Below are 12,912 nucleotides of genomic sequence, written 5' to 3'. Positions count from 1 at the left end.
CTGAGATATTCGGTCTTTATGCTGCTTATCATCTGGGTATCATGGTTGTATCTTTTACCGAAAAATAACGGGGACGCAAGTCTAGATCTTCCATGATACTATACATACGTGTACATATTACATACTGCATTCGACCTCAATAAGTGATAAACAATCACATTTTTCCGGGTGTCAAGTTCGTCTCTCTGCTGTACGGAAGTACTGACCTGTTCACGGACTTGCACCTGTGCCCTCATGCATACGAAAATCAAGTTCCTCATCAATAAGTGATTATATCACAAAGGGCTTGTTTTCAAATCAAAATAAGTGAGTATCTCACATTTTATACGGTCAAACAGATGATAATCGGTATACTCACCGGTAAGATGAACTCTCGTGCATACCTTGATACGGGAATGTGTCGTGATGTGGATGAACACCGGTCGGTAAGTATAAATCATACCTTAACGTATCCCCTCGCCATGATTACATCTGATAAGTTGAGCTTAAGTGGACAACAATACCGATAATTGTTATAGGATGCTTATCTCAATGTTAACTAACTGAACAACAAGAGTGTTTTGGCATGACCGTACACTGATATGATTCTCTTACCCTCGAAACTCGCAAAAAGAATGTCTGTATATATTTTTTTTCTGCTTAACTTTTATTGTTTTTCTTTTAAACAGCTTCGTCGTTTGGTGCATATCAGCACGACATTAGCGGTGATGTCGTTTGATAACACTCAAAGGATTTTAAATTGTTGTCTTTTAATTTCAAAAATACCAAAAAGATTTTAGGTGTGTTTTAATATAAACTTTATAAAAGCCAAAAAGATTTTCTTTCTACTTTATTTTCGATCGTACGATGTTGGAGCTCGAGTCTTCGTTACCTGAAACCTGAACGAAAACCGAATTGACTAAATCTTCATAAACGGTCGAAATTTGCAAGTTTTGAAAGTTAAAGTAAAATTGACAAATTTATTAAACTTTCAAACTGTCGGACGGTGTTTGATTGTGACATGGTCATTCGTGTGTCATTTGTTTATACTATATTCCAAGCAGTTGTTCTCATTACGCGTTTAGATTTCTTGCATGTGCAGATTCTAAAGGCTAGGAGAACATGGTCGATGACAAGCTTTGGAATGAAGACACGACGAGAAGGCGCTCAAAAGATGAAGATGATCGAGTTGCCGCTGGCCATCATCAACACCACAAGGATCTCACTTCATAAAGATAAAGTATTTCACGAGCATAACTCAAGTCGTACGATGTTGGAGCTCGAGTCTTCGTTACCTGAAACCTGAACGAAAACCGAATTGACTAAATCTTCATAAACGGTCAAAATTTGCATGTTTTGAAAGTTAAAGTCTAAAATTGAAAAATTTATTAAACTTTCAAACTGTCGGACGGTGTTTGATTATGACATGGTCATTCGTGTGTCATTTGTTTATACTATATTCCAAGCAGTTGTTCTCATTACGCGTTTAGATTTCTTGCATGTGCAGATTCTAAAGGCTAGGAGAACATGGTCGATGACAAGCTCTGGAATGAAGACACGATGAGAAGGCGCTCAAAAGATGGAGATGATCGAGTTGCCGCTGGCCATCATCAACACCACAAGGATCTCACTTCATAAAGATAAAGTCCATTCACGAGCATAACTCAAGGGGGAGCTTATGCCAAGGGGGAGTTTGTCAACACACTTCCTACATGATACGGGTAGTTTGTTGATACACTCTCTGCTTTCAAGACGTGAAGACTTTGAAGATCCTCCGACATTGAAGACTTGAAAGGACATCAGAGTTTTGGTAACTCGAAGACCAAAGACCGTCGAAGTTCGAGACGAGTCTACAACTATAGAAGATAAAGACAAAGCTACAGCCAAGGGGGAGTTTGTTGGTGCACTTGTGTCTGTACTTTGTCTGTATTCGGTCTGTATATAAACGATGTCCAAAGTTAGTCTGCAAGTTGACCAAGTCAACTATCCTCCTAGTTTGACTTGGTCAATCTGTTTGTAATATGCTAGTCTGAATCGAAGGATAGCCTCGAAGGATACTGTTGATCCTTCGAGGTACTCGAAAGATATGCTTCGAATTGTAGAACCTCGAAGGATCATCCTTCGAGGTCATTGCTTATCATTCGAACATGTTGTCTTCGATAGATGATCCTTCGGACCATCTATCGGATCCTTCGACCAAGACCTGCTGTGTATGGGTATATATACCCATGCAGTGTGTTGTATTTCAGTAAGACACCAAGAGAGAGCACATCCGAGAGATAGAGAGGATACTCTGCTGAAAACACACACACACACACTTTGAGAGTTTGCAAGTTAGGTTTGTAAACATTGTGCTTGTAACCGGAACCTTCATACGTATTAATACAGTGGTGTTAATCGGTGAATCTTTGTGTGTTTGTGTTTGTTCTTGCTTCATCCCGGTTTGCCTACTAGCTTGGATTCCGCACTCGCTAGTGGGTTAGTATAACAAGGTTTAGGTTCGTAATCCTCCGCGAAAAGGGACCTACAACGTCTTATAGGACCATGATGGTGGAGTTTCGGTCCACGTTCGTGTTTCGTCCACGGTCGGCTGACCGACCGAATTCGGATATGGACGATCCGAACGTGGAACCATCGCCTCCTGAGGTATCTTTCTATTTGTTCGGGCAGCAACAAAATATGTCGATGCGTCAGTTTTCTGTTGCCACCGGGTTCTACACGGACGATGAATTGGTTTAGGACATTTATACCACCGCGATCACGGCTATGTCTAATGATCAGTTGTTTGCTTGGTGGCCCACCCTATGTCCTGGACCCTTCGGTAGGAGGGCCCGAGTATCGACGATTCCTGACCCTCTTGTTCGTTACATACACCACTGCATTGCCACATCGATCTCTGCGCGTGGCAAAAGCAACGAGTGGGTCACGAAAGTCGACCTGTTCTTTCTGTACTGCTTATATACAGGCACACTGTGCGGCCTCCATCGCTGTCTGGCGGAGTATTTCGCCTCATACGACAAACGACAGAGGCGTAGCCATTTGATTGGAGGGGCGTTTATCACGCGTATTGCCCATCATTGCGACCGGTATTTTTCATTCCTCGATGATATGCCGCCAGCACCTTTCGAGCCCTTAGATCTTAGGACGATGATAGGGATGAAGATAGCGGTGAACTTTTCAGATATCGGGCATCGGTTTGTTGGCAATGACCAACAGATTTTTGTACCCGAGCCGTTAGTCCACCAGGCACTGCTCGAGGCTTGGGAGGTGGAGATGCCGCATGTTGCTGACATGCCTGTTATGGATGGAGACGCGGAGCCTGAGGTTGACTAGGGGTATCCGCAAGAGCCGCCATAGATTCCTCAACGTGTTTATCATGTTGTGAGGTTGCCTAAGTCCACCCAGCGTCTCCTTGAGAGGCTAGTGGAGGGTCAGACCGATATGATGGCGAGCGGGACACAGCAGTTTCAGCGTATGGACAGGCGGATGGACCGGATGAAGGAGTTGATGGAGTGGGTGATGGCTAGTGAGGCCGAGAGACGTACCCAGGCGGGGTTGGCGGTTCGACCTCCCCCTCACATCCACGAGTTTATCCGGGTACTGACATGGAGGCAGGCCCGTCCGGGACGCAAGCAGGCATGTCCACTACGCATATCCATATGACAGGTGGTGGTGATGATTCTGACGACACCGATGATGACATCGAGTTGTAGTATTTCTATTTGTTGGGTGAACTTTATTTGTTAAACATTTGTGGGCATGTATGAACAAATATTTATTTCTTTTTATTTATTTTGGTTATGTGTTGGGCATCTATGGACAAGAATTTATTTTATTTTGGTATGTTTAAGCATCTGTAACTTGATGAGTGTTTGTTCCTTTTGTTATTTATGCTTAGTCGACTTATTAAAAAAACAACATTTTTTTAAAAAACTTAATATTTATAATAATATTAAAAAACGACACTTATAATTAATATTCGATTACAAGTCTTGCATAAACTTAAATACTAAAAATGAAAAATAACAAGACAAACAACACAAAAAAAAAATCCAAGTGGTTATCAAACAACTTTCCGTCTTACGAACAACCTGTGAATAATTATCTTCCAATTCCGCGACTTGCAATTTATACATTTGAACATCCTTTTTCAAATACTTGACTTCGTCTTCAAGCATAGCCTTCGAATCCATCAGTCCTTTGATGACCACACATGCCCGATGGCAAATGGGAGGATCGTGCCACGCAAAGAAGTTGCACCTAGAACGTTGAAATGGAAGACGAATTAGTGTTTCAAAGTAGGGATGGCAAAAATATCCGACTATATACTCGATCGTATAACCGTTTTTTTTAATTTATATTTTTATTTTCCATGAATCCTTGTCTATTGGTGATTTATTTTAGTATGTTCATAAAGTAAAAAATAATAATTTTTCTTTTAGTATATGCATTCGATAATAGTATTTACATTTTGTATATTGTGAAGTATATACATGTAAGTGTATAAATATTATAAAGTTATTATTACTTTATGATAAAACTTATATGTATGTAATCTATATTTTTAATTCATAATAGTTGTTGTATCAATAAATTATATAATAATTATAATAGTTAAAAAATATATTTAGAAATCCCAACGTATATCTTTTAACAAACTAATGGGTATACTCGATAACCGCGGGTATACCCGATACCCGACGACAAATACCCGACGGGTATTTGGTCGGGTATGAGACATGATTTTATAACCGGGTATGGGTATGGGATTACCAATACCCGAACCGAACCTGACCCATTGCCATCCCTATTTCAAAGTGTTAAAAAAAACTGACGTCCGGGATTAGCTTCAGTCCAAGATGTTCTTAGTGCAACCGTCCTACCACATTTACAAACAACCATTGTGAATTTGTGATTGTGAAGATGGTTATGGCTCATTTGCAACTTCTTATACATATCACAAGCTTAAAAAAAGGTGATAAGCCGCTCATAGGGCAATATAACGCGTATGATTGTACGGATTCTGACACCTTTTAAGCTTATACGCTGCGTATAGCCTGATGAGCCATATATATATACTTACTTTTTCTAAAAAGTTGGCAGAAAGTTAACTTCTATATGCCTCTCATTGAGCTATGAGCGGCGTATTGAGGTTTTGTCTCCTTTTATAGTTAAAACGAAGATCCCTTGTGAGAAGTACACATGAAAAAGCGAATTTTTGGACCTGAGCTCTGGACCACACGATGACGATCCGGAAGGGCACACACACGCACTGATTCTTTGTCTGTCGTATAGTTTTCGCTCTCGTATCTCTCTATACGGTCGGAATATTCAAGGTTAGTTTTTTTGTGGTTTTATTTTGGCCGTTTGTGGTGGTGTTGGAGTTGTGGTTGTTGTTTTCGGTGTTGGGGTTTGACGTTGGTGGGGATTGACGGGCTTAGGGTTTGACGGTGGTTAGGTGTTTGATGGTGGGTGGTGGTGGTGGGTCGGCTGTGGTGGTGGTGGTAGTGGGTCAGATGGGGTGGTGGTGGTGGTGGGTCGGCTGGGGTGGTGGTGGTGGGTCGGCTGGGTGGTGGTGGTGGGTCGGCTGTGAGGGTGTGGTGGTGGTGGGTCGGCTGTGGAGGTAGATGAGGTGGTAAAGGGTGGTGGTGGGCTATGGTGGTGTCGTGGTGGGTGGTGGTAGTGGTGGTGCTTGAATTTATTTTTTTATTTTTAAAATATATTTTCGAATGCCGAGTCTAATGCTATAGTTGTATTTTTTATTAACAGGATATCGAAAGTCAGTGTTTTGATGGTGGTGGTAGGGTAATTCTTATGGAGAAACTGCGTTTGTATTTCAGATTCATGCACTAGAACGCCAATCTAGGATTACGTGTGATCGGAGTAGCCTGTGGCGTTGTCAGCTCCCAGTGACGCTAGCCAACGTGGTCTGCCCTGTCGCATGTCCTTCCAAGAAAGGAGTTCATTAGTGTTATCACGAGTCTTTCACCAACGGGAATGACACTGCGTTCACCAACCCGAGGGGGTGTGGAAGACAGGACGGTGGTTAACATAGGAAATCCCGACTCCACTGCTCCAACCTCCTGATCCCTTGTGCCATTGAAATGTGATAGATGGGAAACAGAAACCCCGTTGGAAGGTAGGCTTTGGCACACAATTTCGAGACAGTCGGCCTGTCTTGGTGTTTGTGTGTAACAACCATCGTTTTCCTTTGTAAGAATTCTGGAATATGTAACAACTAACGATTTAGGGTTTAGGGTTTAGGGTTTAGTCGTTACATTTTGTATGAAAGTGACATGTTTTGTGTATTAATATAAAACGATGTTTAATTACATTTTGAATTACGTTTTTTTGTTGCGTTATGGTTAATAAATAACAAGTGAAAAACAATTAAAGACATAATAATAATTGATAAATAAAAAAATTGACATTTAATAAAATGTTATAATATACTCGTTTAATATAATTTGACATTTAAAAATTTGACAATTAAAGACATAATAATACTCATTTAATAATATTTTATAATAATACTCATTCAATAAAAATTTGACAATTAAAGACATAATAATAATTCAAAAATAAAAAAACTTTATTATAATATATACAATTCGTTTTATAAAAAAAACAATTTGACATTTAATAATACTTATAAAAATTTGATATCTTACTTCTTAATCTTAATATACTAATAAATGAAAATCTTTTTGGGACACATGTCACTTTCTCATGCCTCTTGTCATTATTTTTCAATTTTTTTATTTTCTATTAAATAATAATTTTTAAACTTGTCTCCTATTTTCAATGATAATGATATTAAAATTAAATTAAAATAAAAAAATATCGAAGATGTCAATAGTGATCATCATCAACAACAATATGAATATTTTATAAAGAATTTTAAGATTACCTTACACTATTTTAGTTAAATAATATATCTAAAAACAATTTATGGCAATCGTTTTAATTATTTTGGAAAAGAAAATATTAAAAAAACAATTCGTGGCATTAATTTAAATTTATATTAATTAGAAAAACAAAATCACACATATTTAATTTATATCCGTCTAGATTTATCAATAACATAGTTTTTAGCATGTGATTTTTAACATGTTCTATTATATCTAGGTTAATTAATAGAACAACTTTTAGTATATGATTCTAACATATTCTATTGTATTTTTTTCTTTTATAATTACGCGAAGAGGTATAAGCCTAAAGTAGTCTAAGACTAGCTAATCTTGCACTGTGAGATACTCTACCTTAAATACTCGACCTTAAATATCCTAAATTCACAAATAATTAAACAATTAAATACCAAATCCTCCACTGATACATTAAATCTACCTTAAAGTATCCTAAAAACACTAAAGGCACATACTCTAGAGTATCCCGAAACTCTTTTCTAACATAAAATAAATTAAACATATAAATACCAAATAAACATAATTCAACTATATAAATAAATTATTCAACATAATACAAAATAAAAATAAACTATTCCTCATCTGAATCTTCTAAATAATGTGGATCTTAAATTGCAATATGTGTCACAAGATCAATGCGAAGTCAGAAATGCGTATGTGGATCCATAATCTCACCAATGGCATCATTGTCCAAAACGGGTTAAACTAAAGAATCCATCATGTGTACTGGTGAGAAGACATGCCCGTCATCCTTAAAAATCGTGTTGTACAATATCATGCACGCATATGTCATGCTCCTAATCCTGTCAACATTTGTGGTTCGCATGTGTCGCCTAAGTATGCCTCATTTTCCCTTTAGAACACCAAAAGCGTGTTCCACATCTTTTCTTGTCCCTTCTTGCAATTTCTTAAACTTATTTGCATATCGGTTGGATGTTGAAACGTTTTCATAAACGTTGACTAGGCAACCCATATCCCATTGGTTAAATAGTACCCACGTTTGTATAAGTGCCTGTTGACATTAAATGCCGAGATCATCGTTTGAGAAATTAGTCATAAAGAAATATGGGTATTTGAGAATATGGTGGAAGGTTTGATAGTTTGTGAATGCTATAAAAAAATGTGTGAGATGAGTATTTATAATGATTTAAAATAAATAAATTAACTTTTTCAATAAATTTAAGGGTCATATGATTGTTAACAGGTCACAACCCCCCCCCCACTTCACCTTCAATAAAGAGTAGCCGAGCTTCCCTAGCCATTCGCCTACCCGAATGAGGGGGTGGCGGGGGTGTTTCGCATGCGGCTTCGTAGCTGAGCACCCTTAACGGAGGATGCCCCTTCCCCCCTTATAGCCGAAAGTATTCAAGTAATTAATATTTTTTTATTCCCAATTCGATTTATATCATGGCTTATTTTTGCTCTTTGCATATGTTTATATATGTAATGTAGATGTGATAACTTCAAGTAATTTTTTATGAATAGATTTGTTCGAGTTATGTTTGATATCTAGGAGGTCAAATGTTAAAAACACTTATTTTTTCAACTATTTATGAATATTTCATTTATTTAATTATTATTTTTAAACTGCGGCGTATATTTTTCCGGCTTATTAATACCTATTTAATAATTTATTAATCAAACCCCGTGTAATACACGGGTTTTTAAACCTAGTTTTATAATATACACAATGTGTTATGGTTAATAAATGACAAGTGAAAAACAATTAAAGACATAATAATAATAATTGAAAAATAAAAAAACTGACATTTAATAAAATGTTATAATATACCCATTTAATAAAATTTGACATTTAAAAATTTGACTATTAAAGACAAAATAATACTCATTTAGTAATATTTTATAATAATACTCATTTAATAAAAATTTGACAATTAAAGACATAATAATAATTCATAAATAAAAAACTTTATTATAATATATACAATTCGTTTTAGAAAAAAAATTGACATTTAATAATATTTATAAAAATTTAACATTTTATAATATACACAATTCATTTCATAAAAATATGAAGGTTTTAATAATAATCCTTAATAAAAAAACATATGCATATTTTTTTATTAAAAAAACGATGATATTTTCTTCTAATAAAAACATGACGTTTTATAATATTACCACATTTTTATAACATTTTATAAAAAATCTATTAATTTTCTTATTTAAATATTTCACAACTTACTCATATTAAAACATCCATCAACTAAAATAAAGTTCCATATGTACATTCTAATCATTGGGTAATCATTGGCTGACACCCAATGATTGGCATTAATTAGATGATAGGTTCTATTTTCAAACGTATTGAGCTATGAGGGGCGTATGTGGAGGTCAATTTGTGGCGTAATAGGTAATTAGGAACGTGTAGAGTTTGGGGGATATGTAGATACTTTTAGGGGATGTGTGGATACCCTGTCCACTTTCATAAACTGTTTAAAAAATAAGAAAAATTACGGGAAAATTAAGGAAGACTTTGTCAAATTTCCAAATACTTATAGGCTCGCTTATTATTACAAAGAAATTGTTTTATTAAACATAAGAAAGTCTTTATGAGGAATAAACTTGGTCTCAAACGGTTCCGTGTTAATCAAATCGATGCAAAATCAAGGGACTTCTTTCCATCAAGAGACTTCTCAAAGTAGTTTTTCAGGTACTCTCCATATATGACCTCCTTATATCGAGCCACCCCATCACGAGCCACCAGCTCAGGAAACGGTCCAATTTTTACGGTGAGCAGTGGTGATATGAATCTTGGGACCGACACCCTTGACTCTACATCCGTGGTTCGCACTCTGTGTTCTGCACTTATGTATCTCCCATTGCTCAAAATCTAACATAAAAACATCAAAATACTAAGTTAACGACAGATTGTTCAATTTGTTTGGTAAGGACTATTAGTTTTTGCATGACTTCTATGTGTCTAACCTGTAGAGAATCACCAACATTAATGACCAAAGCACCATGCATGGGTGGAATCTCAACCCACACTTCATTTCCCACCGATGCATTTTGATCACCTTTTTTCACGTATAATCCACCAATTCCATCTTGTAGAAGCACTGTTAGCATGCCTGCATCCGAGTGACTCCCCACGCCTATGGTTAGGTCCGGGTTCGGACAGGGTGGGTAGAAGTTCATGTTCACCAGATTAAAACCCATAAGCTCATGGAGTCTTGAGTCGTCTAGTTTTACCCCAAGGCTCCCGATGAGTATTTGTAATAGCTTTTGCACCATCTTCGTTGACGTATTTATATACTCGAGCACCACCTCCCTACGGATCATATATACAAACATTAAATAGTTAATTATAACATAAACATAAAAAAAAACTTCGGATTCTTACTTGCAGTCATTAGGCCAAGACTCACGAGCATCCGCATCATTGGTATACATCATGCTAAGATAGTCTTTCCACTCCAAACTTTTTTCATTCTCAGGAACAAAACTAGTACCATACTTGACCAGGGGACTAGGGCTAACCTCCTTGAGATACACAGCCTTCTTTTCAGCTGGTTGACCGAAAAACTGGTGCGCTGTAACTTTAAGCGACTCCAGCACTTCCAAGGGCACACCATGGTTAACCACCTGGAAGAACCCTACAGTTTCAGATGCATGGACAATGGCCTTCACCACTTGTTCATGGTTAGGACCATCAAGCTCAGATAGATCAATGGTCACGATTTCAAGTGAACCAACAACCTCTTGCTGGTTGATTCGGCGGTGTGGTGGCTGGATGTATCGACCCGGTACCTCGGTAAGGCCCAAGTCAACCAGACCTTTGACACCATTGCCTTCTTTTACGACAAAGTTGAAGAGTGAGTTATCATCATCAAAACTGGGAGCCATTTCAAAGCTGCAATTAAATAATAAGTTTCTTAAATTGTTGTGTTGATTGAGTGTCTCAAACATGGCCATATATATAGCCATTCTTGGGCAATGGTCAGGAGAGACTACCACTTGTAGTTTCAACATTTTGTGAGTTACGTTTGTCAACATTCAGTTTCTTTTTTTGAATCCTAGATTTTCTATCTTTTTTAACGGTTTATTGAGTATAAAGAAAACTTTTTGTTTTAACATTTTATTGATGATAAAAAACGAAACGAGGGGGACCAACTGGCAACTCGAAGACCAGAAGCGGAAAACAAACATTAAAAAAACTAAGAAAGTAAAACGCATTATAGCCTAATGGCATTATATCTCCATTAGGTCTTGGGTTGATTCTCGCAAGGGCTTTTTCTCGGGTTTTCTTTTGAATTAGTGTATAGACGTTATAGTCTAAGATGGATATAACCGTGTGATTCCGCTGATAACACCATAATATTACAATGGTCTGTCAAGTTTGTCGTTAAAAAAAAAAACTAAGCAAAAAAACACCAATATCTCTAATATCCAATGGCACCATCTCACCCAATTTAAATTATGGTTTTTGCACCTACTTTTTATCCAAAGAAAAGTCTCATCTTTAACAAACTCCAAGGCTTTTGCAGCTGTGAGATACTATTATTCTTGAATTCCAACTCATTTCTACTTTTTCAAATGAGGCACAAAGTAGGTTACACCTAATTGTAGTTAAACACATGTTATTTAACTATTTTTTTTTACCGACAAACACAACAATTTAGTTAGATAGTCATCAAAAACTTATATTCTATAATAGTTTAAATTAAAGGGTCCATCTTTAAGTTTGTTCTTTAAAAACTCAAAATTTATAAATAAAAATTCAAAAAGTTCTTATGACCGGAGGGTCAACGGACCCGCTTGACCCCCCTCTGGTTCCGCCCCTGGGCGTACGGTTAGGATATCGCTAACTGGCTTAGTAGTTAGTATGTTAGTATCACCAAGTAAGTATTAAAATCCCCCTTGCCTGAACTTGATCTCAAGACCTCGAAGAGAAGCAAAGCTTCTCACCTCTCCCTTAACCACTAGGCCAAGAGATAACTCGTTGTTGTTTAACTACTAAATAATAATCCATCATTATGAATGAATGAAATGCTAGACTCGTTTAAAGTTACAACTTACTAGTTTTTCCCTTAAAGATATAACTAATGGATAATGGTAGATTACAGGGCTAACCCACTTGATAGAAACATATATCTGATATTCTTAACTATAAAACTTAAAAATGTGGAAAAGAAGCTCAATCAATTGCTTCAACCTTCATAAATCTATCAAGTACAAATGCAAACAAAGGTGGATAAATCTATCAAGTACACTGCCAGCCACTGCAAGTGTTATCAAACGGTGTAACTCCAAAACCCCACCTGATCGCAATAATAAAATCAGCTAAGAAAGTACACTCCATGTCAATAAAATTTATTGGATTGTTTATGTATTGAGCATCGCATGAATCAAACACGCAAGGTTCTATACGAAGTCCGTATGATATCGTTGCGCCATATCATTCTCTAGAAAAAATGACATTTTCTAGGAACACGAATTTTTAATTTGAGTATCACACTTTCCTTTGAAATAAGGTCATCTAGAAGAACTCGACTTCAAACTCATGTCGAAGATATATCAACCAAGCATTAGTTATGACAAATATTTTCCCTCACACATCTATTATTCAACTTTATTGTGTTTTGTACTCCTTATTTTTCATTTCTTTCCTAGTTTTTCATTTTCTTTCCTTAGAATATTAATAATTTTTACTTTTCTTCCCTTAAAATAAACACATAGTCAAACCTGAACAAACAATTTCTCTAGTGAGCTTCAACACAATCGCACCACCGCCAACGATTTATGTTATCATAACCCATCATCGATGTAGCAAAACCCTCTCACCATAATGGTAGTGCTGGTGGGTGTTGCAGAAAAAGTCAAGTATAATGGTGAAGCAAGAGTTAGGGTTTTATGTAGTTTATTTAAAAAAAAAAAAAAAAAACTAATCTTAAAAGGATAAGTAAAAAGACCAAAATGCCCTCACATGCTTTGTATGTGAGGTGACTTAACTAAAAAATTTAATGTCTTTTGTGTTAAAGGTTAT

The 12,912-nt window shown here is 36.6% G+C and overlaps 1 protein-coding gene across 1 annotated transcript; it reads right to left on the bottom strand.

Moving 5' to 3' along the window:
* Window positions 1–9,376: 9,376 nt before the first annotated feature.
* On the bottom strand, window positions 9,377–10,821 carry LOC110878127 (scopoletin 8-hydroxylase). The gene is made up of 3 exons (XM_022126386.2): window positions 10,270–10,821; window positions 9,852–10,197; window positions 9,377–9,756 (listed from the first exon to the last, which is right to left on the bottom strand). The coding sequence occupies exons 1-3, from the start codon at window positions 10,770–10,772 to the stop codon at window positions 9,514–9,516; spliced, it is 1,092 nt and encodes a 363-aa protein (XP_021982078.1). The 5' UTR covers window positions 10,773–10,821; the 3' UTR covers window positions 9,377–9,513.
* Between the last annotated feature and the right edge of the window lie 2,091 nt (window positions 10,822–12,912).

Source organism: Helianthus annuus, chromosome 5 (genome assembly GCF_002127325.2).
Source record: "Helianthus annuus cultivar XRQ/B chromosome 5, HanXRQr2.0-SUNRISE, whole genome shotgun sequence".
NCBI lineage: Eukaryota > Viridiplantae > Streptophyta > Magnoliopsida > Asterales > Asteraceae > Helianthus > Helianthus annuus.
Note: the sequence above shows the minus strand (reverse complement) of the source record. Positions and strands in the feature narration are given on the sequence as shown.